The sequence below is a fragment of the Sprattus sprattus genome (genome assembly GCF_963457725.1).
Source record: "Sprattus sprattus genome assembly, chromosome: 16".
NCBI classification, from domain to species: Eukaryota; Metazoa; Chordata; class Actinopteri; order Clupeiformes; family Clupeidae; genus Sprattus; species Sprattus sprattus.
Genome location: NC_137914.1, coordinates 1,180,300 through 1,205,299, shown reverse-complemented (window position 1 = coordinate 1,205,299; position 25,000 = coordinate 1,180,300). Strand labels below are relative to the sequence as shown.

General features: G+C 45.1%; 3 protein-coding genes across 4 annotated transcripts in view; 1 reads left to right on the top strand and 2 right to left on the bottom strand.

The window, feature by feature from the left end:
• entpd5b (ectonucleoside triphosphate diphosphohydrolase 5b) overlaps positions 1–11,130 on the top strand; it is an 18,441-nt gene extending 7,311 nt beyond the window's left edge. Inside the window, exons 8-14 of one of the 2 annotated variants that reach the window (XM_080853529.1) lie at positions 453–532; positions 2,740–2,801; positions 3,348–3,443; positions 4,036–4,179; positions 4,333–4,389; positions 7,381–7,496; positions 7,894–11,130. In XM_080853529.1, the coding sequence (XP_080709655.1) occupies positions 453–532; positions 2,740–2,801; positions 3,348–3,443; positions 4,036–4,179; positions 4,333–4,389; positions 7,381–7,496; positions 7,894–7,977 (639 nt within the window). In that variant the 3' untranslated portion in view covers positions 7,978–11,130. Of the gene's footprint in view, positions 1–452; positions 533–2,739; positions 2,802–3,341; positions 3,444–4,035; positions 4,180–4,332; positions 4,390–7,380; positions 7,497–7,893 lie in introns of both variants that reach the window. The other variant, XM_080853528.1, reaches the window with a different exon arrangement.
• A 130-nt stretch (positions 11,131–11,260) lies between these two features.
• Positions 11,261–22,329, bottom strand: znf410 (zinc finger protein 410). Its single transcript, XM_080853527.1, has 12 exons — positions 22,261–22,329; positions 21,401–21,492; positions 21,258–21,309; positions 21,008–21,149; positions 20,305–20,520; positions 18,597–18,788; positions 18,019–18,178; positions 17,476–17,657; positions 16,460–16,549; positions 15,568–15,687; positions 13,038–13,157; positions 11,261–11,539 (listed from the first exon to the last, which is right to left on the bottom strand). The coding sequence occupies exons 3-12, from the start codon at positions 21,288–21,290 to the stop codon at positions 11,448–11,450; spliced, it is 1,347 nt and encodes a 448-aa protein (XP_080709653.1). The 5' UTR covers positions 21,291–21,309; positions 21,401–21,492; positions 22,261–22,329; the 3' UTR covers positions 11,261–11,447.
• A 2,172-nt stretch (positions 22,330–24,501) lies between these two features.
• LOC308377335 (CLOCK-interacting pacemaker-like) overlaps positions 24,502–25,000 on the bottom strand; it is a 6,071-nt gene continuing 5,572 nt past the window's right edge. The window contains exon 4 of the mRNA XM_080853933.1: positions 24,502–25,000. This exon is cut by the window's right edge and continues 1,293 nt beyond it. The gene's annotated coding sequence lies outside the window, so the exon portion shown is untranslated.

The following is a 25,000-nucleotide window of genomic DNA, read 5'->3' as shown; positions in this document are numbered from 1 at the left end:
GTTGTTGTGTAATAGTTGTTGTGTGTACATGTTGTTGTGTAGTAGCTGTTGTGTGTACATGTTGTTGTGTAATAGTTGTTGTGTGTACATGTTGTTGTGTAGTAGCTGTTGTGTGTACATGTTGTTGTGTAATAGTTGTTGTGTGTACATGTTGTTGTGTAATAGTTGTTGTGTGTACATGTTGTTGTGTGTACATGTTGTTGTGTTATAGTTGTAGTGTGTACATGTTGTGTAATAGTTGTTGTGTGTACATGTTGTTGTGTAATAGTTGTAGTGTGTACATGTTGTTGTGTAATAGTTGTTGTGTGTACATGTTGTTGTGTAATAGTTGTTGTGTGTACATGTTGTTGTGTGTACATGTTGTTGTGTTATAGTTGTAGTGTGTACATGATGTTGTGTAATAATAATGTGTGGTGTGCAGGACAGTTTCATTTTGTCGTTTGTTTTGACAGAAAACCACTGAAAGCGCTCCAGCAGATCACATAGCCAAGTTTGATCTCCTTAATACAACATACCAGCTCTACAGCCACAGGTGAGACACACACACACACACACACACACACACACACACACACACACACATCTCATCTTAATACAACATACAAGCTTTACAGCCACAGGTAAGTGCCACCTTCCTGAATCAGTCGCTCTCAATGTGATGTGTAAAGAAGGAGCATTTAGTCAGCTTCCACCTACCTCACTCTCTCGCGCACACACACACACACACACACACACACACACACACACACACACACACACACACACACACCTTAATCGCACTGAGTGTGAGGTGGTTTTGGTGACGGCATGTTCTATTAGGCTCTGACATTAGGACTCAACACGGTCAATGGTCAGTGGAAGTAATTAGGTTTGGGCCATTTTGGGCGTAGCTACAGTCGTCATCCACTTCATTGAAAGCCCATCTAGTTCAGCTGCATTTGGTTCCCTTCTGAAAGCTCATTTAAGAGGATTGCAGTCGTGTGAATTGGGTGTTCTGGAATGCACCCAGCAGGGTCACCATGGCAACTTTGTGTGCGTTTGGTGACGCTAAGGCTAATACACACAGCCTCAACAAACGCCAGCAAACTCCACCATCTAAGCTGTTGGTTGTTCTTGGATCTTCATGGTAAACATATTAATGCGGAGCTAATGACAGTTTAGTTTAGTTCAAACAACAGCAAGTTTTAAAATGTTGGGAATGTTGGCGTTTGTTCCTCCCCACTTGTACAACATTTACTGTGTTGTTGTTGTTGTTGTTGTTGTTGTTGCTGCTGTTGTTGTTGTTGTTGTTGTTGCTGCTGTTGTTGTTGTTGTTGTTGTTGTTGTTGTTGTTGCTGCTGTTGTTGTTGTTGTTGTTGTTGTTGTTGTTGCTGCTGTTGTTGTTGTTGTTGTTGTTGTTGTTGTTGTTGTTGTTTTGGCCTGAGCCATCTTGTTTTCCAGTATGAGCGGATGCCATTCCTGCTTCGTAAGCAAACAGAGGCCTAACTAACCAGAAGTACAGCAGGCACAATAAACACACACTCATTACCTTACATATTTATAACGGATTAATGAACTAGTGTTAGTTTGAATTGATTAGTAATTATAATGGATAGGGCTGTAGTAAGTGATCCTACTCCAAGTTGACCCCAGAACAATGTGAAGTGAGGATGAGATATAACTAGAAAATGCATTTCCTGAAGGAAATACCAGTGCATGAAATACAAAAGTTAGGAAAGGAAGAAGAAAAGAAAGAAGAGTGAAAGAAGGAAAGAAGAAAGGAAAGAAGAGTGAAGAAAGGAGAGAAGAGGAAGAAGGAAAGAAGAGTGAAAGAAGGAAAGAAGAAAAGAAAGAAGAGTGAAGAAAGGAAAGAAGAGTGGAAGAAGAAAAGAAAGAGTGAAGAAAGGAAAGAAGAGTGAAAGAAGGAAAGAAGAAAGGAGAGTGAACAAAGGAAAGAAAAGTGAAAGAAGGATAGAAGAGTGGAAGAAGGAAAGAAGAAAGGAAAGAAGAGAGAACAAGAGTGCAAGAGAAAAAGAGAGTGAAAATATTGAAAAATGGAGTGAAGAAGAGAGATTGAGTGTGAGAGAAAGTAGACTGAGAGGGATAGAGAAAAAGATGGAGAGATGGAGAGAAAAAAGTAGAGAATGGAAGGTGTCTTACTGTTCCTAGTTACAGTTAAATTGAGAGGGACAGAGAAGAGGTTCCTTTGATTTGGCGCAGCTGTCAGTGAAACACAGGTGCAAGCCAGTTTAAAGACCCTATTATGATGTCATAATGGCCCAATGTAAGTCAGTGGGAAAATTTAGATTCGTTTTTATTTAATATCTTAAAAAGTATAAAGTTTAGAAAAGTGAAAAATACATAGCATAAGTGTCCTTTACAAGACCTACGCGACAAAATTTGAATGAAGTTTCTACGTTAAGCGGTTCGGGCTGAATTAATCGCAGAAAAAGGTGAGAAGAAGAAGAAGAAGAAGAAGAAGCCTAGGAATAACAATACAGAGCATTTCATGCACTGTAATAAGACTGTGTGTGCTGCAGTGTATAGCTATACAAACCCACTGACATATGACGTATTAGCAGTATATTACTGTTAGCAACACCACCAATTTGTTGTCCCAGAAATGTTTAAAACACAAAACATGAGTAGTGTCATCCTTAGCCGAACAATAAGCCACGATGTATGCGTGTGTGTGTGTGTCTGTGTGTGCGTCTGTGTCTGTGTGTGTGCGTCTGCCTGCGTGTGTGTGTGTCTCCTCAGCTACCTGGGGAATGGAATCAAAGCGGCTCGTCTGGCCGCGCTGGGCGCTTTGGGAGCTGAAGGTAATTAGAGAGAGAGCAAGCGTGTGTGTGTGTGATAAAGAGCGTGTGTGTGTGTGTGTGTGTGTGTGTGTGTGTGTGTGTGTGTGTGTGTGTGTGTGTGTGTGTGTGTGATAAAGAGCAAATGTGTGTGTGTGTGTGAGTGTTAGAGAGAAAGTGTTTCCCACCGTCGCCGCTTTCATGTCTGCTGCCTTCTCTCCTGATCATTTCACACCACATCGCTGTGGCTAACGCAGCCTCGACAGTCTCTCTCTCTCTCTTTCTCTCTCTTCTCTGTCTCTCTTCTCTCTCTCTCTTCTCTGTCTTGCTCTCTATCTCTCTCTCTTCTCTCCCTCTCTCTCTCTTGCTCGCTCTCTGTCTCTTGCTCTCTCTCTCTTTCTCTCTCTCTCTCTCTCTCTCTCTCTTCTCTCTCTCGCGATCATCCACCATGAGGGAGCTTGAGCTGGGTTTCACCAGTTACTCTGTAAGTGTGGGTGTGAGAGCCACCCTGACACTGTTACTGTGTGTGTGTGTGTGTGTGTGTGTGTGTGTGTTTCCTCTCAGGCCTAGAGTGGAAGGTGTTTAAGAGCTCCTGCCTGCCTAAGAGGTTCCAGGAAGACTGGGGTTTTGGAGGCCTGGTCTATAAGATCAGTGGAATCCATGATGGTGAGTGCCCGACATGTCTTTCCTGTATTGTCCAATCACCGCCTCTTTATGCTGTTTTAGTCCAATCACCGCCTCTCATTTCTCTGTTAGTCCAATCACAAGTGTCTCTCTCCCATGTCAGTCCAATCACCTGTCTCTCTCTTCTCCTCCGTCCAATCAAACGCTTCTCTCTCCTCGGTTAGTCCAGTTACACACTACTCTCTCCTGTCACTGTCCAATCACACTACTCTCTCCTGTCACTGTCCAATCACACGCCTCTCTCTCCTGTGACTGTCCAATCGCACGCCTCTCTCTCCTGTGACTGTCCAATCACACGCCTCTCTCTCCTGTGACTGTCCAATCGCACGCCTCTCTCTCCTGTGACTGTCCAATCGCACGCCTCTTCCTCCTGTGACTGTCCAATCACACGCCTCTCTCTCCTGTGACTGTCCAATCACACGCCTCTCTCCTGTCACTGTCCAATCACACGCCTCTCTCTCCTGTGACTGTCCAATCACACGCCTCTCTCTCCTGTCACTGTCCAATCACACGCCTCTCTCTCCTGTGACTGTCCAATCACACGCCTCTCTCTCCTGTGACTGTCCAATCACAGGTTATGCTGGGTATCGGCTGTGCTACCTGGAGATGGAGCGTGTGGTGAAGGGCATCGTGCATCAGCCCTACGAGCTCAAGGACTCCAGCGTCTTCTACGCCTTCTCATACTACTTTGACATCGCTGTGGCGGCTGGACTCATAGGTGTGTGAGAGTGTGTGAGAGTGTGTGTGTGTGTGTTTGTGTGTGAGGGTCTGTGTAAAGGTGTGTGTTAGGTGTCAAGGTGTGTGTGTGTGTGAGTGTTCTGTGTCTTGTTCACTCCTCACTATGTTTCTCTCCTGTTTGTTCCTCTGTTAGATGAGAGCCAGGGAGGGATGGTGAAGGTGTCTGACTACAAGAGGAGAGCCAAAGAAGGTGAAACACACACACACACACACACACACACACACACGCGCATGTGTCTGGTAGGCATTGATCGGGCGAAAGTGTTTCTGGAGGTAGAGGAGTAGTTTAGCAATTGGGTGGTTCCTAGTTTGAATCCCACTCCTCCTCACCAAGTGTGATTGAGCAAGACACTGAACCCTCAACCGCTCCTGATGTGCAGGTTGTTTCTGTTTGTCTGTTTCTGTTCTCTTGAACCGTCACACACACACGGCCTTTATACTGAGAGGGCTGCACTGCTCGATCCACAAGGCAAAGCTGCTGACTCATTCTATTTCCCAGGACAGATAGAGTGGTGTGGTGTAGTATGGTATAGTGTAGTGTGGTATAGTGTAGTATGGTGTATAGATTGATGACTCATTCTATTTCCCAGGACAGATAGAGTGGTGTGGTGTAGTATGGTATAGTGTAGTATGGTGTAGTGTAGTATAGTGTATTATGGTATAGTGTGGTGTAGTGTAGTATGGTGTAGTGTAGTATGGTATAGTGTAGTATGGTATAGTGTAGTATGGTGTATAGTGTAGTGTAGTATAGTGTAGTATGGTATAGTGTAGTATGGTGTAGTGTAGTATGGTGTAGTGTAGTATGGTATAGTGTAGTATGGTATAGTGTGGTATGGTATAGTGTAGTATGGTGTGTAGTGTAGTATGGTATAGTGTAGTATGGTGTGGTGTAGTATGGTATAGTGTAGTATGGTGTGGTGTAGTATGGTATAGTGTGGTATGGTGTAGTGTAGTATGGTATAGTGTAGTATGGTATAGTGTAGTATGGTATAGTGTAGTGTGGTGTGTAGTGTAGTATGGTATAGTGTAGTATGGTATAGTGTAGTATGGTATAGTGTAGTATGGTATAGTGTAGTGTGGTGTGGTGTAGTATGGTATAGTGTAGTATGGTATAGTGTAGTGTGGTATAGTGTAGTGTGGTATAGTGTAGTATGGTATAGTGTAGTGTGGTATAGTGTAGTGTGGTGTAGTGTAGTATGGTATAGTGTAGTATGGTGTATAGTGTAGTGTGGTATAGTGTAGTGTGGTGTAGTGTAGTATGGTATAGTGTAGTATGGTGTATAGTGTAGTGTGGTATAGTGTAGTATGGTATAGTGTAGTATGGTATAGTGTAGTATGGTGTATAGTGTAGTGTAGTATGGTGTAGTGTAGTATGGTATAGTGTAGTATGGTGTATAGTGTAGTGTAGTATGGTATAGTGTAGTGTGGTGTGGTGTAGTATGGTGTAGTGTAGTGTGGTGTAGTGTAGTGTGGTATAGTGTAGTATGGTATAGTGTAGTGTGGTGTAGTGTAGTATGGTATAGTGTAGTATGGTATAGTGTAGTGTGGTATAGTGTAGTGTGGTATAGTGTAGTATGGTATAGTGTAGTGTGGTATAGTGTAGTGTGGTGTAGTGTAGTATGGTATAGTGTAGTATGGTGTATAGTGTAGTGTGGTATAGTGTAGTATGGTATAGTGTAGTATGGTATAGTGTAGTATGGTGTATAGTGTAGTGTAGTATGGTGTAGTGTAGTATGGTATAGTGTAGTATGGTGTATAGTGTAGTGTAGTATGGTATAGTGTAGTGTGGTGTAGTGTGGTATAGTGTAGTGTGGTATAGTGTAGTGTGGTATAGTGTAGTGTGGTATAGTGTAGTATGGTATAGTGTAGTGTGGTATAGTGTAGTGTGGTGTAGTGTAGTATGGTATAGTGTAGTATGGTGTATAGTGTAGTATGGTATAGTGTAGTGTGGTATAGTGTAGTATGGTATAGTGTAGTGTGGTGTAGTGTAGTATGGTATAGTGTAGTATGGTGTAGTATGGTGTAGTGTAGTATGGTATAGTGTGGTATGGTGTAGTATGGTGTAGTGTAGTATGGTATAGTGTGGTATGGTGTAGTGTAGTATGGTATAGTGTAGTATGGTATAGTGTAGTGTGGTGTAGTGTAGTATGGTATAGTGTAGTATGGTGTAGTATGGTGTAGTGTAGTATGGTATAGTGTGGTATGGTGTAGTATGGTGTAGTGTGGTATGGTGTAGTGTAGTATGGTATAGTGTAGTATGGTATAGTGTAGTATGGTATAGTGTAGTATGGTATAGTGTAATGTGGTATAGTGTAATGTGGTGTAGTGTAGTATGGTATAGTGTAGTATGGTATAGTGTAGTATGGTATAGTGTAGTATGGTATAGTGTAGTGTGGTATAGTGTAGTATGGTGTGGTGTAGTGTAGTGTGGTGTAGTGTAGTATGGTATAGTGTGGTATGGTGTAGTGTAGTATGGTATAGTGTAGTATGGTATAGTGTAGTGTGGTGTAGTGTAGTATGGTATAGTGTAGTATGGTGTAGTATGGTGTAGTGTAGTATGGTATAGTGTAGTATGGTATAGTGTAGTATGGTATAGTGTAGTGTGGTGTAGTGTAGTATGGTATAGTGTAGTATGGTGTAGTGTAGTATGGTATAGTGTAGTATGGTGTATAGTGTAGTATGGTGTGGTGTAGTATGGTATGGTGTAGTATGGTGTAGTGTAGTATGGTGTAGTGTAGTGTGGTATAGTGTAGTATGGTATAGTGTAGTATGGTGTAGTGTAGTATGGTATAGTGTAGTATGGTATAGTGTAGTATGGTATAGTGTAGTATGGTGTAGTATGGTGTAGTGTAGTATGGTATAGTGTGGTATGGTGTAGTATGGTGTAGTGTAGTATGGTATAGTGTGGTATGGTGTAGTGTAGTATGGTATAGTGTAGTATGGTATAGTGTAGTGTGGTGTAGTGTAGTATGGTATAGTGTAGTATGGTATAGTGTAGTGTAGTATAGTGTAGTATGGTGTATAGTGTAGTATGGTGTAGTGTAGTATGGTATAGTGTAGTATGGTATAGTGTAGTATGGTATAGTGTAGTATGGTGTAGTGTAGTATGGTATAGTGTAGTATGGTATAGTGTAGTATGGTGTATAGATTGATGACTCATTCTCGTCTCACTCTTTCCCAGTCTGCAACAAAATGGCGAAGCATCGAGTGGAGAGTCCTTTCCTCTGCATGGACCTCACCTACATCACCTGCCTGCTGAAGGATGGCTTCGGCTTTAAGGACCTCACCGTGTTACAGGTGAGTACATCAGGACGTCTGTAAGATGGCTTTGGCTTTAAGGACCTCACCGGGTTACAGGTGAGTAGATCAGGACGTCTGTAAGATGGCTTCGGCTTCAAGGACCTCACCGGGTTACAGGTGAGTAGATTCTGACGTCTGTAAGATGGCTTTGGCTTTAAGGACCTCACCGGGCTACAGGTGAGTAGATCATGACGTCCGTGGTTACGTGATGACCTCACTGACCTGGGGTCAGGATACCAGCACTTTTATCAAGCAGATGGGTCCCACTGTAGAGCTGGGTCCCACTGAAGAGTGTGTGTGCGTGTGTGTGTGTGTCTCTTTCCTGTAGTTGACGAAGAAGGTGAAGACTGTATAATAACCGGCGCGTGTGTGTGTGTGTGTGTGTCTCCTGTAGTTGACGAAGAAGGTGAAGACGGTGGAGATCAGCTGGGCTCTGGGGGCCATGTTGGACCACTTCCAGAGCATCAGAATCCACTGAAGACGCTACATGGCTGGACACACACACACACACACACACACACACACACATCCGTGGCTGGGGACACACCTGACTAGATGAATCCACTGAAGATGTCCATGGCTGGACACACACACACACACACACACACACACACACACACACACACACACACACACACACACACACACCCCCGTGGCTGCTGACCTGATTTGTCCCAGGTCTGTGGCCTCACCTGCTACAAGGATGGAGTCGGAACCTGAAGCTCATTCTCTATGCAACAGCCCCTCAACGTCCCTTTGGTTGACATCAAGGATTTTAACATACTGGGTAGGTGTGTGTGTGTGTGTGTGTGTGTGTGTGTGTGTGTGCGAGAGTGTGTGAATATATAAAATGTTTACCAGCTCAGCCTTGATGTCACTTTGACTTCCAATATACTTGAGGTGGGGAACTCTGTGGTAACTTTCAGAAACTTAAGCATTTATCTTACAGTCTTGCCATGTATCTGTCTGAAGGAACATCTGTATCTCTCCTGACCCTCGTAATGAAAATGTATTTTAGAGACAGCTATTGATAGAATTTTGTTGTGAAAATCGAGTAACTTTAAAGAGGACCTTTTATGCTTTTCTGGCGTTTACCTTTCCTTTAGTGTGTTATATTTATATATCTTTCCTTTAGTGTGTTATATTTATATATCTTTTTTTATGTAAATGTAAAAGGTTTGCAAAGTTCCAAAGCCCAAAGTACACGCCAGAGGGAGCAACCCTCCCACTGAGACCCCTCTTCTCAGCTGCTTGAAACGCCCCGTTTGGGTTTCCTTTTGTTACAAGATGACCTCATCTCGTGACACAATCTTTGCTAGGGCTGAACGATTTGGGAAAATAATCTAATTGCGATTTGTCCCCAAAATATTGCAATTCGATATGCGATTTTTTTAAATGTTATCCTTTTTTTCTCCAACAAAACGTACTGAATGTTTTAAATATGACACAATGAAAAAAATAATTTAATCGCGGTTTTTATTTAAGTTGCGGTTTGAAAATCGTGTCTCATCATATCGCGATTAAACCGCAAATGCAATTAATCGTTCAGCACTAATCTTTACTGCCAATAACTGACCAATCAGAGCACACTGGGCTCCTCGGGAGGAGGGGTCTTAAAGACACTGGAGTTCTGAAAGGCTGTTAGTCACAGAGATGTACAGTACGAGGAAAATAATGTCTCAGTTAGTCCCCAAAAAATACAATTATGAAGATAGATACTGAGCATAATAGGGCTTTAAGTTTTTCTTTTGTGGCTGCGACTGCAAAGTCTGCACATACACTGTAACCTTAGTTTAAGCACTGGTAGCAAACACATAGGAATTGCGTTAGCTTAGGGTAGTGGATGGGAGATTAGCACTGGTAGCGTTAGTTTAGGGTAGTGGATGGGAAATTAGCACTGGTAGCAAACACATAGGCGTAGCGTTAGCTTAGGGTAGGGGATGGGAGATTAGCACTGGTAGCAAACACGTAGGAATTGCGTTAGCTTAGGGTAGTGGATGGGAGATTAGCACTGGTAGCGTTAGTTTAGGGTAGTGGATAGGAGATTAGCACCGGTAGCGTTAGCTTAGGGTAGTGGATGGGAGAGCGTTGGGTTTGGAGACCCATATTAGTGACGCAGTGCTGGACGCTGTTCCCATTCTCATGGTGCTGTTGACCTTTCAGTCAGCCAGTGCAGTCTCTACCAGCTCCTCAGACTGGTGTTGACCTCTGACCTTTCAGTCAGCCAGTGCAGTCTCTACCAGCTCCTCAGACTGGTGTTGACCTCTGACCTTTCAGTCAGCCAGTGCAGTCTCTACTAGCTCCTCAGACTGGTGTTGACCTCTGACCTTTCAGCCAGCCAGTGCAGTCTCTACTAGCTCCTCAGACTGGTGTTGACCTCTGACCTTTAACCTTTCAGTCAGCCAGTGCAGTCTCTACCAGCTCCTCAGACTGGTGTTGACCTTTAACCTTTCAGTCAGCCAGTGCAGTCTCTACCAGCTCCTCAGACTGGTGTTGACCTCTGACCTTTCAGCCAGCCAGTGCAGTCTCTACTAGCTCCTCAGACTGGTGTTGACCTCTGACCTTTAACCTTTCAGTCAGCCAGTGCAGTCTCTACCAGCTCCTCAGACTGGTGTTGACCTTTAACCTTTCAGTCAGCCAGTGCAGTCTCTACTAGCTCCTCAGACTGGTGTTGACCTCTGACCTTTCAGCCAGCCAGTGCAGTCTCTACTAGCTCCTCAGACTGGTGTTGACCTTTAACCTTTCAGTCAGCCAGTGCAGTCTCTACTAGCTCCTCAGACTGGTGTTGACCTCTGACCTTTCAGTCAGCCAGTGCAGTCTCTACTAGCTCCTCAGACTGGTGTTGACCTTTAACCTTTCAGTCAGCCAGTGCAGTCTCTACCAGCTCCTCTGGTGTCTATGTTTACAGGGCTACTGTTGCCCACTAAAGCTATCCTACTGCGACAGACTACTCAAATAATAATTACTCTAGTCTAACTTACTGAGACAGACTACTCAAATAATAATTACTCTAGTCTAACTTACTGAGACAGACTACTCAAATAATAATTACTCTAGTCTAACTTACTGAGACAGACTACTCAAATAATAATTACTCTAGTCTAACTTACTGAGACAGACTACTCAAATAATAATTACTCACATCATAATTACTCTAGTTTACCTTACTGAGACAGACTACTCAAATAATAATTACTCACATCATAATTACTCTAGTTTACCTTACTAAAACAGACTACTCAAATAATAATTACTCACATCATAATTACTCTAGTTTACCTTACTAAAACAGACTACTCAAATAATAATTACTCACATCATAATGACTCTAGTTTACCTTACTGAGACAGACTACTTTAATCATAGTTACTCTAGTTTACCTTACTGAGACAGACTACTTTAATCATAGTTACTCTAGTCTACCTTACTGAGACAGACTACTCACAATTATAATAACTCTAATCTAACTTACTGACACAGACTCCTCTAATAATATCCTATAATCAAGTTTGTATGCCTTCAGGTCTTAATAGGTGCAGGTTTCACATCTCTGTTGTGCTGTGACAATATTGTATTGTATTACGGTCATGCTCATAAAACCTTGTTGAATTGAATTGAATTGACAGAGAGATAAGAGATGCTGGTCATACAATAATATATAATACTATTCAAGTGTGTATGCATTCAGGTCTTAATAGGTGCAGGTTTCACATCACTGTTTTAGGTCATTTCTAATAGAACAAACGATCTCTGGAGACGACTTATGTATTTACAGGTGCTTTGAGATTTATTAAACCTTCATTTGTGGAACCACTTCATGTCTTTGGACCTCACTGACTGAATATTCATTTCAACTACAGTGCGAGGGGGGGGGGGGGGGGGGGAGAAGGGTTTGTTTGTACAAATCTTATGGCGTATCTACAGAGGTGACTATTTACACACACCGTGCTAGAGCAGGGCCACCACGTCGTCACCGTAGGGATGACCTCCCGTTGTCATGGAGACCAGGTCATGGGGCGGAGAGAGCACCACCACGGAGTCTGAGGGGGAAACACAAACAGCAGAGACAGTTAGGGTTGGTGTGTGTGTGTGTGTGTGTTAGCAGGGGGGAGCTGTGTCTTGATCTAGACCGGACATTAGCGCTGTCTGTGTGTGTGTGTGTGTGTGTGTGTTAGCAGGGGGGGAGCTGTGTCTTGATCTAGACGGGACATTAGCACTGTGTCTGTGTGTTTGTGAGTGTGTGTGTGTGTGTGTGTGTAGACAGGACATTAGCACTGTGTCTGTGTGTTTGTGAGTGTGTGTGTGTGTGTGTGTGTGTGTGTGTAGACGGGAGACTAGCACTGTGTCTGATTTTGACAGGCGGTGATTGAACACCCCGCACCAGAGTGTGTCACAGCCCTGCCAGATGCCACACATCGAATTAGGCATCTCTGATGAGAGCGTACGTTTACACACACAGACAAGCCATGCCAAGTCATTCTCTCTCCCTCACTCACACACACACACACACACACACACACAGACAAGCCATGCCAAGTCATTCTCTCTCTCTCCCACACACACACGCACGCACGCACGCACGCACGCACGCACACACACACACGTTCAAGCACCCCTTAAATGTTTAGTGACGTGATGAAATGATCTCAGCAGCAGCAGGGTATCAAACACCACCACTCCACACCAGGAAGTGACACGCAGACTCTCCACACCACCACTCCACACCAGGAAGTGACACGCAGACTCTCCACACCACCACTCCACACCAGGAAGTGACACGCAGACTCTCCACACCACCACTCCACACCAGGAAGTGACACGCAGACTCTCCACACCTCATACTGGTCATATTGCATCTTTTATACGCATGACCCCGGAGCAGGTTTATCATGTTCTAGTCTCCTCGGGAGGTCTCTTAAACAAGAAGATGAAATCCATCATGACACACACACACACACACACACACACACACACACACACAGTCACATGTTCAGTGACTCAAAATAGCAGTTTGACATTCTGCAATTAAGTCCTGTGATTGGATTGGGCATGTTGCTGTCATTGCAGTCACGGAGATGCACAACAGACATGGATCTTAGTAAAGGAAATCACAACAGAACAGCAATCTCCCCTTTGTTTATGTGTGTGTGTTTATCTGTGTGTGTGTCTGTTTATGTGTTTATGTGTGTGTGTGTGTGTGAGAGAGTTTGACGGAGTATTTGTGTTACAAAGGTTTGAAATGTATTTTAATTTTGTGTGTCTGTGACGAGTTACTCTGTTCACTGTTCCTGCAGTTTGTGTGTACACATTTGAGTGGATAGGTAATGGTGTTTGTGTGTGTGTGTGTGTACACATTTGAGGGGATATGTAATGGTGTTCCTGTGTGTGTGTGTGTGTGTGTGTGTGTGTGTACACATTTGAGGGGATATGTAATGGGGTGTGTGTGTGTGTGTGTGTGTGTGTGCACATTTGAGGGGATAGGTAATGGTGTGTGTGTGTGTAATGGTGTTCCTGTGTGTGTTTAAGAACATTTCATACCTTGCCCTCGCAGCATCGCGTGGTGGACATTCATGGGCTCCACGGTAGTCATGGTGACCATGGCATCACCGGCCGCGGCCCCGTCAGCCTCCAGGATGCTGCTGTGCGTCAGCGCCTCTCCTGTGACATGGGGGGGGAGAGAGAGAGAGAGAGAGAGAGAGAGAGAGAGAGAGAGAGAGAATGAGAGAGGGAGAGCGAGAGAGAGAGAGAGCGAGAGAGAGAATGAGAGAGGGAGAGAGAGGGAGAGAGAGAATGAGAGAGGGAGAGAGAGAGAGAGAGAGAGAGAGAGAATCACTATTTGGGTTCGGACCAAAAGAAGATGCTTCACATCCTCTACTGCTGGTCAGCACATTACCATATACATCCACACAATACTGGACATTCAGTTCCTGCACACCTTATTCACGGAGTGCACCTTTAACTGCCTGCTCACGGAGTGCACCTTTAACTGCCTTATTCACGGAGTGCACCTTTAACTGCCTTATTCACGGAGTGCACCTTTAACTGCCTGCTCACGGAGTGCACCTTTAACTGCCTTATTCACGGAGTGCACCTTTAACTGCCTTATTCACGGAGTGCACCTTTAACTGCCTGCTCACGGAGTGCACCTTTAACTGCCTTATTCACGGAGTGCACCTTTAACTGCCTTATTCACGGAGTGCACCTTTAACTGCCTGCTCACGGAGTGCACCTTTAACTGCCTTATTCACGGAGTGCACCTTTAACTGCCTTATTCACGGAGTGCACCTTTAACTGCCTGCTCACGGAGTGCACCTTTAACTGCCTTATTCACGGAGTGCACCTTTAACTGCCTTATTCACGGAGTGCACCTTTAACTGCCTGCTCACGGAGTGCACCTTTAACTGCCTTATTCACGGAGTGCACCTTTAACTGCCTTATTCACAGAGTGCACCTTAAACTGCCTTATTCACGGAGTGCACCTTTAAATGCCTTTAATTTTACTTGGTTCTATTGGGAATGTTTCACACTGCTACACATTCTTTACAGCCCTTTATTTGAGACCCTGCACCTCGGGCCTTGTAGAGAGGTTAAACCGTAACGGCACCTCGGGTCTTGTAGAGAGGTTAAACCTTAACGGCTGTGTTAAGCTCTGCCTTGTAGAGAGGTTAAACCGTACAGGCACCTCGGGCCTTGTAGAGAGGTTAAACCGTAACGTCTGTGTTAAGCTCGGCCTTGTAGAGAGGTTAAACCGTACAGGCACCTCGGGCCTTGTAGAGAGGTTAAACCGTAACGTCTGTGTTAAGCTCGGCCTTGTAGAGAGGTTAAACCTTAACGGCTGTGTTTCATTTACATTTACGTTTAGTCATTTAGTCAAGTCAAGTCAAGTCAAGTCAAGTCTTTTATTGTCAGGTACACAGAACAACAGAGTTGGACTGGGCACTGAAATTCTTAGGACAGGACACCATACCACACTACCATAACATGACAAGACATAACATATAACATATAAACATATAAGTACTCCAACATGATATAACATAACTTAACAATAAGTACTGAATATTAGATAAAAAATATGAAAGACATAGTAGTGACCTACTAGATAAACAATAAATATACAATATAGATACACATACTAAACATAAATACACATACTAAACAGATACTAAACAGATAAACATACCTACATGATTTTTTTTAGCTATACTGAACATATTTAAACATAATAACCTGGACACAGAGACAAAGACACTTCAAGTGTGTGGGTGGTGCAATATTGCAAATGTAGTGCAAACAGCAGTGAAGGAGTAAAGTGGCGAGTGTAAGGTGATGAGAGTGCATTATTGTTCATTATTGTTCATTAAGGAGTCTGATGGCCTTAGGGTAGAAACATTTAGCAGACGCTTTTGTCCAAAGCGACGTACAAGGGAGAGAACGGTCAAGCTAAGAGCAAAAAAACCTGGTGTAACAATAAATACTACTTTTTTAAGAAATAGAAAACGACATAGAAAGGAAAAGAAGTGTGGGACTGTCACTGCTGTCATGTTGGGGCGTTACCTGCGTCGGTGCCCTCTGGGCCTAGAGTTAGGGTTGGGGCGTTACCTGCGTCGGTGCCCTCTGGGCCTAGAGTTAGGGTTGGGGAGTTACCTGCGTCGGTGCCCTCTGGGCCTAGAGTTAGAGTTAGGGTTGGGGAGTTACCTGCGTCGGTGCCCTCTGGGCCTAGAGTTAGGGTTGGGGAGTTACCTGCGTCGGTGCCCTCTGGGCCTAGAGTTAGAGTTGGGGAGTTACCTGCGTCGGTGCCCTCTGGGCCTAGAGTTAGGGTTGGGGAGTTACCTGCGTCGGTGCCCTCTGGGCCTAGAGTTAGAGTTGGGGAGTTACCTGCGTTGGTGCCCTCTGGGCCTAGAGTTAGGGTTGGGGAGTTACCTGCGTGTGTGTGTGTGTGTGTGTGTGTGTGTGTGTGTGTGTGTGTGTTGGGGGCGTTACCTGCGTCGGTGCCCTCTGGGCAGAGAGTTAGGGTTGGGGCGTTACCTGCGTGTGTGTGTGTGTGTGTGAGTGTTGGGGGCGTTACCTGCGTCGGTGCCCTCTGGGCCGAGGGACTCCTCGCCGTGGCGCTTCCTCATGTGGACGTTCCTGCTGCCGCTCTGGGAGAAGGTCTTACCACACACGCCACACTGGTGAGGCTTCTCTCCTGAAGAGCAACACACACACACACACACACACACACACACACAGAGGAGAGAGATAGACAGAGAGTGAGTGTGTGTGTGTGTGTCATGAGAGAGAGAGTGTGTGTGTGTGTGTGTGTGTCTTGAGAGAGAGGAGAGAGTGTTTGTGTGCGTCATGAGAGAGAGGAGAGAGTGTGTGTGTGTCATGAGAGAGAGTGTGCGTCTTGAGAGAGGAGAGAGTGTGTGTGTGTGTCATGAGAGAGAGTGTGTGTGTGTGTGTGTGTGTCTTGAGAGAGAGAGAGTGTGTGTGTGTGTGTGTGTGTGTGTCTTGAGGCAGAGGAGAGAGTTTGAGAGTGAGTGCGTCATGAGAGAGAGAGTGTGTGTGTGTGTGTGTGTGTGTGTCTTGAGAGAGAGGAGAGAGTGTTTGTGTGTGTCATGAGAGAGAGGAGAGAGTGTGTGTGTGTCATGAGAGAGAGTGTGCGTGTGTGTCTTGAGAGAGGAGAGAGTGTGTGTGTGTCATGAGAGAGAGTGTGTGTGTGTGTGTGTGTCTTGAGGCAGAGGAGAGAGTTTGAGAGTGAGTGCGTCATGAGAGGAGAGAGAGGAGAGAGTGTGTGTGTGTGTGTGTCTTGAGAGAGAGAGAGAGAGTGCGTGTCATGAGAGAGGAGAGTGTGTGTGTGTCATGAGAGAGGAGAGTGAGTGTGTGTGTGTGTGTCATGAGCGAGGAGAGAGAGAGTGTGTGTGTGTGTGTGTGTGTGTGTGTCATGAGAGAGGAGAGTGTGTGTGTCTTGTTCTCACCTGAATGCACCAGCATGTGTTTCCGCAGACTGGAGTACTCTGCGAACGAGCGACCACAGCTGTCCACCTCACACAGAAACGGCTTCTCTCCTGCACACACACACACACACACACACACACACAGTTTAGATTTCACATATACATTTAAATACGTGCAAAGACACACACAGAGTGTTGATGTCAAACACATATTAAAATGGACACACACACACACACACACACACAATTGAGATTTTACACACAAATACGCGCAGACACACACAAACAGAGTGTTGCCTTCAAACACATATAAAAATGGAAACACACACACACACGAACAGAGTGTTGCTTTCAAACACATATTAAAATGCACACGCAGACACACACACACACACAATGTTCCTTTTCTTCTTGGCGGCAGGTGGAAACATGAACTCTGAACTCTTAAGGGACGTGACCTTAACTGACCCAGAGTTAGAAAGTTCCAGAAATACACCACATTATGAACGTCAGAAATTCTGTCGTCTAAAAGACCTCCGAAGACTTCGAGCTCAGGAAGACGTAACAAAGTTTGGGAAATATTATCACTGATTATTATTGATTCAACCAAAAGGGCACTCTAGATGTGGGGAGAGGAGAGAGAGAGAGAGAGAGTGTGTGTGTGTGTGTGTGTCATGAGAGAGGAGAGACCTGTCAAACTGCACTCTAGATGAGGGGATTTCAGATCACATCTAGATTTTGTTCAGTGTTGCTTGGACCTGGTTTAACAACACACACAAACTCACACACACACACACACAAACTCACACACACACACACACACACACACAAATTACAACACACTCACTCACACACACATTCACTCACTCACTCACTCACACACACACACACACACACACACACACACACTCTCACACCTGGTTTAAAAAGGGTCAAAGGACACTCCATGTGTGCAGGTCTATCAGAGTGTAGGTCGTGTGTGTGTGTGTGTGTGTGACCCACTGGTGTGTGTGTGTGTGTGTGTGTGTGTGACCCACCGGTGTGTGTGCGTCGGTGGTTCTTGAGGTTGCCGGCGGTGGTGAAGCGTTTGGTGCAGCCGCGCTCCGGACAGGTGTAGGGCTTCTCCCCGTTGTGTGTGCGCATGTGCACCTGCAGACGCTGCAGCACGTAGAAGCTCTTGCCACAGCCCTCCGCACCGCAGCGGAACGTACGGTCATTCCTACACACACACACACACACACACACACACACACACACACACACACACACGGTCATATAAGCAACATTTAAAGTGGAAACAAGCTCACACACACACACACACAAAATTTTAAGTGCAAATAAGCTCACACACATGCATACACACACACACACACACACAGACAGTCACATGAGCATTTAAAGTGGAAATAAGCTCTCACACACACACACACACACACCTCACCAATGAATATGCATACACACGATTTTACACAAATTCTGACACATGCAGTACATCACACACAGACAAGCATGTACACACACACACACACACCAGGTGACAAACATGTTAACCGTGAGGCCAGACGCACGGACTGCCCCACCTGTGTGTCTTGAGGTGGTACTTCAGGTGTGCCGGCCAGGTGAACGTGCGGTGGCAGTTCTCATAGGGACACCTGAGCACCTTCTCTGCGTTTCCACGGTTACCATGAGGTGCCTGTTCCTTCTTTGGTCCCTCAGACTGGTAACCATGGAGATGCTCACCTAAGGAAAACAGGAAATGGAGAATTAGACGCTTCAACCTTCATGCATTCATGACACCCATCATCAAGAGCACGCCAACTCTCAGCTTTACACATAAATACTCCCAACAATTCGAAATCCTAATCTTACCATCTTACACACTTCTATTTAGCTAGTATGCTAGTTTACTAAGTAGCTAGGGGTTTATAAACCATCAGGGATGACTAAACATACAGGCTTCAGCTTGGTGACGTCTTTGGCATCACACACACACACACACACACTTGAGAGATGTACCATTGCTGTTGGCCCTGGCGTCTTTGGCATCACACACACACACACACACACACACACACTTGAGAGATGTACTATTGCTGTTGGCCCTGGCGTCTTTGGTATCACACACACACACACACACACACACACTTGAGAGATGTACCATTGCTGTTGGCCCTGGCGTCTTTGGCGTCCTTGGCCAGCTGTGCCCGGGTGGCAGCGATCAGGCTGTCGTGTGCCAGCTCCTGCACCCGCAGGTACCAGGGGGCGCTGCCATCCACCCCCTCGCCCGCCGAGATCTCCTCCTCCGCCTCGTCCTGGACAAACACCAGGGACTCTGCCGACGCCGCTAGACCTGAACACACACACACACACGTCCCAAACACACACACACACACACGTCCCAAACACACACACACACACACACACACACACACACGTCCCAAACACACACACACACACACACACACACGTCCCAAACACACACACACACACACGTCCCAAACACACACACACACACACACACACACGTCCCAAACACACACACACACATGCATGGAATTTATACAGCTAACTTGGCAATAAAGTTACATAGATAAGTCTAGAAATCCTAGAAGGGACGTTATTAAACTGTAAGTCAGTTAACCAACGTTAGCTTGCCAAGTAAGCCAAGCTGCATTTCCAGAGTGTAGTTGTTCAAGTTCAAGTATGAAAATTGTGAAGTGAAAATATAAATAAATCTGCCATATTTGAAACCATTTCAATAGTTTTCATGAGTGAATGTCTATTTCTGAAATTATACAAATCAAGTTTTCAATGTCCCGTATCTACAGCAAGTACCCTATCATTAATTATAGTACAGGAGAGACTTTTCAATAATTAAAAAGCAGAGGGGTATAAATCGGCATCAGCAATCGGCCAAAATGAGCTTGTAACTATCGGCATATCGGATATCGGCTAAAATTCAATATCGTGCATCCCTAATTAGCACCCGTTCAAAATAATGAATTGATTGATTTCTGATTGGATAAAAGGAATTGTGGGGCGATATGATGCCCTTTCCCTCCTTAAAGGATGTTCCGATGTACCCCATACTAAAGCTCCTTTCCTAAGCATGTAGAGAATCTAACCAACTCGAGTATGACTGCCCCTTAAACACTTCCTGGTCGTAACACTCAGTTAGGAACCTTCCGAAAAAAAAGTCTATCGGGCCTCGGACTAGATGCCCTCACCCTTGGCCAGGTTCAAACAGACTATTGGGCCTCGATCGGATTGATTGATGGATTGATTGATTGGACGAGATTCCCTCACCCTTGGCCAGGTTCAAAAAGACTATGGTGTGTGTGTGTTTGTGTGTGTGTGTGTGTGTGTGTGTTTGGGTTTGTGTGTGTGTGTGTGATTGGGTTTGTGTGTGTGTGTGTTTGTGTGAGTGATCGGGCCTCAGAGTAGATGCCTTCACCCTTGGCCAGGTTCAGCAGCACGTAGGAGGTGGTGTGTGTGTGTGTGTGTGTGTGCCCTCACCCTTGGCCAGGTTCAGCAGTACGTAGGAGGTGGTGTGTGTGTGTGTGTGTGTGTGTGTGCTCTCACCCTTGGCCAGGTTCAGCAGCACGTAGGAGGTGGTGTGTGTGTGTGTGTGTGTGTGTGTGTCTCACCCTTGGCCAGGTTCAGCAGCACGTAGGAGGAGGTGGTGTGTGTGTGTGTGTGTGTGCCCTCACCCTTGGCCAGGTTCAGCAGCACGTAGGAGGTGGTGTGTGTGTGTGTGTGTGTGTGTGTGTGTGTGTGTGTGCCCTCACCCTTGGCCAGGTTCAGCAGCACGTAGGAGGTGGTGTGTGTGTGTGTGTGTGTGTGTGTGTGTGTGTGTGTGCTCTCACCCTTGGCCAGGTTCAGCAGCACGTAGGAGGTGGTGTCCTGCTGCTGCAGGTCCTGCATGATGGGGGCATGGTTGCCCAGGGAGACGGGCACGGCGGCGTGGTTGGCGAGCGTGGGGCCGGGGCTGGGGGCGCGCGGTTGCAGATGCACCACCATGGCGCCTCGCTCCGCCCCAAACTCACAAAGAGCCGTGGAGCCAGCGTGACTAAGAGCACTCTCTGAGAGAGAGAGAGAGAAAGAAAGACAGAGAGAGAGAGAAAGAGAGAGAGATATATATAGAGAGAGAGAGAGATACAGTGAGAGATACAGAGAGAGAAAGAGAGAGAGCCAGATACAGAGAGAAAGATACAGAGAGAGAGAGAGAGATACAGAGAGAGAGAGAGATACAGGGAATACACAAGGGAGACAAACAGTAAACGAAACGCTGAAAGGTCCATGTGTTGTTAAGAGTTATCTTGCCCCGTCATGCCCTGGCCCATTGTACTGATAAAATCATCTCTCAAAATCAACGTTTACATGTTCATCTCAGTAGCTGCTACTATAAGAGCTTCTTAACTTCACATTATTATCTTGCTAACTTAGCACGCAGATTCACATTCATATAGATTAATTCTCAATGTCCTTACTAACAAACAAGCAAATGACAAACAAACTGCCATTTGTGACTGAGTGGGTACGCTGCCGGCGAGGAGCCCAGCCCGCTACCTGTCAGCTGCAGATGGTTGCATAAGGAGTTATCCGCCGGCAGCGGCTGAAGAGGCAGGCAGGTGTTCTTAGGACAGGTGTCAACCTCCTCCAGGCCATGGCCAAGTGGAATGGAGGCGTTCTGCACGAACTCAACCAACAGCTAGAACACAAAGTAACATTCTGATTCTGAACATGCTGTATTGACACTGCTAATACCGAAGTTCGTTCAGTCTTAGGAGTCAGTCGTGTGATGATGCCCCCACCTTACCTCAGGCTTGGAATCAAGTTCATCAGAAAGCATGGAGTCGCCCTTAGAAGGTCTACGAGAGACAAAACAATACCGGTTGAATACTTTACTGTAACATAGGGTTAAGCCGCTCTCTATCCAAAAAGACACATGGTGAGACTTACCTGAACGGCTCGTTGTATCATGAGATGTCGTGATTTCAGACTCCTTTCATGTTGGCAGTTTAAACCTACCGGTCGGATGGTCCACGCAACGCCTTTTCAAAAACAGTGATATTTCATATTCAGTCACATAGAAAAAATAAATAAAAGCGGTCATACAACTACTGTCGTAAAGTTCTCTCATGGACAAGTAAACAGTAGCCAATTGGCTAGTTGCCTAGCTCGCTAGTCACAGAAGTTAGCCAGCTAGCTAACCAGCTAGCTCTGGGCAGACGTGATATTAGCTTACGTTAAGTGGACCTTTAACGTTACGTGTACTTACATCTACGTACAAAGATAACTATTAAATAAGAGTCACTTTCACATCCTTCTCATAACAAGTGGCAGGGATAACCATCAAAGCAACCCACATTTCTGGTTCCCAGGAACCTAGCTGAGTTAGCTAGAATAGCCTGGTATTGACTGTAAAAGAATAGAGAAGTTGTGGGTAAATACAGCTAGACGTGCAACTCTACTCAACACAACTAGCTAACTAGATAGTTAACGTTCACAGTTATTTACTGTATGTAAAATCCTACCAGCGCATGTAAGTTACGACGAGATAGTGATTGTGTTACAATCAATTAATGAGAAGATTGCCGACCCATGTTATGAAGTTAGAAATGGCTTAGGGAAGGTAGTCTGCTAGCAGGGTGGCTTGCTGGCTAATCCGCTTGTAGCTACCACTAGCCCTAAGAGGTAGTCACATTTACAGTCCAAGGTTTGATGTCTAAATTACATCAACAGTCAAAAATAGCCTCTGCCTGGTACAAGCAGCTTCACACAGACTACAACAAGTAGTTATCAATAACTGTGTGCCTTACCCCGTTTCCCATCTGCAGACAATATCAGTGAAGTTATCCAGAGGATGTTACTTCCGCTTCGCACTTCTTGTAATAGGGTGAAATCTTTGAGTCTCGCCTAGCTGGTTAGCATCGGCGCCAAACTTGTTGTTTCTGCTGCCATCCACTGGCCGGTTCACAAGGGGGCGTGTGTGTGTGCGAGTGAGAGAGAAAGTGTGTGTGTTTGTGTGTGACATGGCATCCATGGCTCCCTGTAGACGACCGTCATTCGATGTTTCATAACGTAGTTTAAACTCCCATATTGTAATTTTGGTTGTTAGTATAAAAGCCAACCATAAATTGGCAGGTGTATTTTTCAGCTGCATTCTTTTCCACTGTGGTCAAGTGCAAATAGATGCCCCCCACAATAACCTTGTTCTAAACATGGTGCACACTGCCATAAGGATTGGATATGTCCATTGCTGTATCCGTTAGGAGTGTAAGTGTTATATTTATCACTTTGGTATTTCATAAAAGGCCCACATCTACTCTGCGTATTCACTATTAAAAACTTAAATCAAGCAGAGAATACAATGATCCCGACAAGTCGGGAAATAAATCACAAACAGATGGTGGTATAGTATTGCTACTGATTTTATTTCTGATTTATGAATGTTGAGTTTGCTTCTGATGTTCATTTTCCACTTCCCAGCAACCCTTACAACCCCCCCCCACTAAATGGTTAATTTATAGATTTTCATAAATATGATTGTTCCAACTGTCTGATCTACAAAATTGCTCGTCACTCACAATGCTTAAACGATGCTTCACAAAAAACTGTAACAGCACATAAGAAATTACTATACAACAAGATCACGTATAAAGTCCGAAGACACAAAGGCTGGAAGTAAGTATACAAAAGCTGCCACATTAAAATGGATCAGTTCCAATCCAGTAGAAAAAAAAGGACACACATATATGCTCATATTATGACATTAAGACAAACGAAAATATTTTTGCAGGCTGATCAGACTTCACAAAAAGTACATTACTGGACATGTTCAGGACTTGGCTCTTGTCTTTGATGAATAAAACCATCTGTCCTTGAGAAATACCACACGAGTCAAACTGTTTGTCAGTGCTGACTATGATACAAGCTAGTAAGCTCCCCAAATGAAAAAAATAAATACACATTGATGCTAAGTAAATAAGGCAGATGTAATGTTTTACCAATGGACAGCGCATCCTTACGGTGCAAACCCATGACACCGTTATGAGCGACGCGATTTCTAAACCCAATGCATTTCAACGGGAGCCAATCCATTGTGACGTAGACCAGCGATTTGGGCGACGCGACCGATGAAAATTCGAACATGTTGAAACTTATGCAAATGAGGAGCGAAACATTATGTTTTGACAAAGTGTTGTTTGGTGATGGGCCCCTCTCTCTTTAGAAGAAGCCTGCTATCTGTTGACCTAGCAGAGCAATCCTCACCGCCATCTAGTGGCCATCTAGTTCTAGTGCAGCTCAGAGCAACATGCCCACCCACACTATCCAACCTGCAAAAAAAAAGAGAACAAAAATAATACAAATGGGAAAAGAAAAAAAAACTGAACAGAGTTAAATCAGTTAACTAACAGCAAACGTATTAGCAGACCTAAACCACAGTTAGGCTCAAGGTTCTAAACACATTTAGTTAGTCAGCTCATTCCGAAGCTTGCCGCGTGGCTGGCCTGAGCCCACAGCCCCACACAGATTCAGCACACACAGATTCAGCACACACAGATTCAGCACACACAGAGCACTTTGCTTGACGGAACAGAAACAAAACAGGACCAACTGCACTGGCCAGACGGATGTCCCAAACTCTGCTCCCCCGTAGGCAGTTAAAAGCAAGTGGCCAATATTGGCATAAAAAAAAAGAGAGGGCAGCCCTCGTGCATCAACTTAATGAGCACTTTATTAGACCTCTAACCTTGAGCTTACTCCCTAGCAACCAACACGGCTTACTAAGAGCTGCCTAACTAGCAGTGAAGCATACCCACTATTAGGTACAAGTTTGGCCCCTATTTACATCAGCCTACATTAATACAAAACTATTTCACAACAGACCTACTCTGTTTCAATGGTCAGGGCCGGAGAAGATCATAGCCAGGGCTGTTCCCAAGGGCCCTGCTATCTGTGCGGTGGAACCGCAAGGTGCATCTTCCCAAGGGCCCTGCTATCTGTGCAGTGGATCCGCAAGGTGCTTCTTCCCGCCCGCCCGCCCGAGTCTTTGCTGCATTCCTCACACAAGAATTTCATACCCTCCTCTCTCTGGGATCATATCTAGACAAATAAAACACCTTAATGTTTTGCAGAAAATTAGGCCACACACACACACCCTCAACGTGCAAAAGGTCAGGATTCCAGTCAGGAGCGGAGATGTCAAACAGTGTTGATGGCCAAATCACAAGATGTCGGGGAAGAAGAATGACTGGCAATAGGTTCTTGATCAGAATTAAGGCTGTTACATGCCAAGAGTGTGTCAAAGCATTGCCCTGTGTGTGTGTGTGTGTGTGTGTGTGTGTGTGTGTGTGTGTGTGTGCTTGTCAGCTCTGTGCTACCATAGATGAGACTCTTCTCCTTTAGGCGTGGCGTGCCCCAGCTTCACCATTTCAGCCTGGTTGTGCAACTGGGGGGGGGACCCCCACTTTACCCCTAACCCAACTGATCAAGGGCACCCCGACCTTATGGCTCTCTAGTAACACACACGCCTCTAACACTCTTTTAGAAACACTT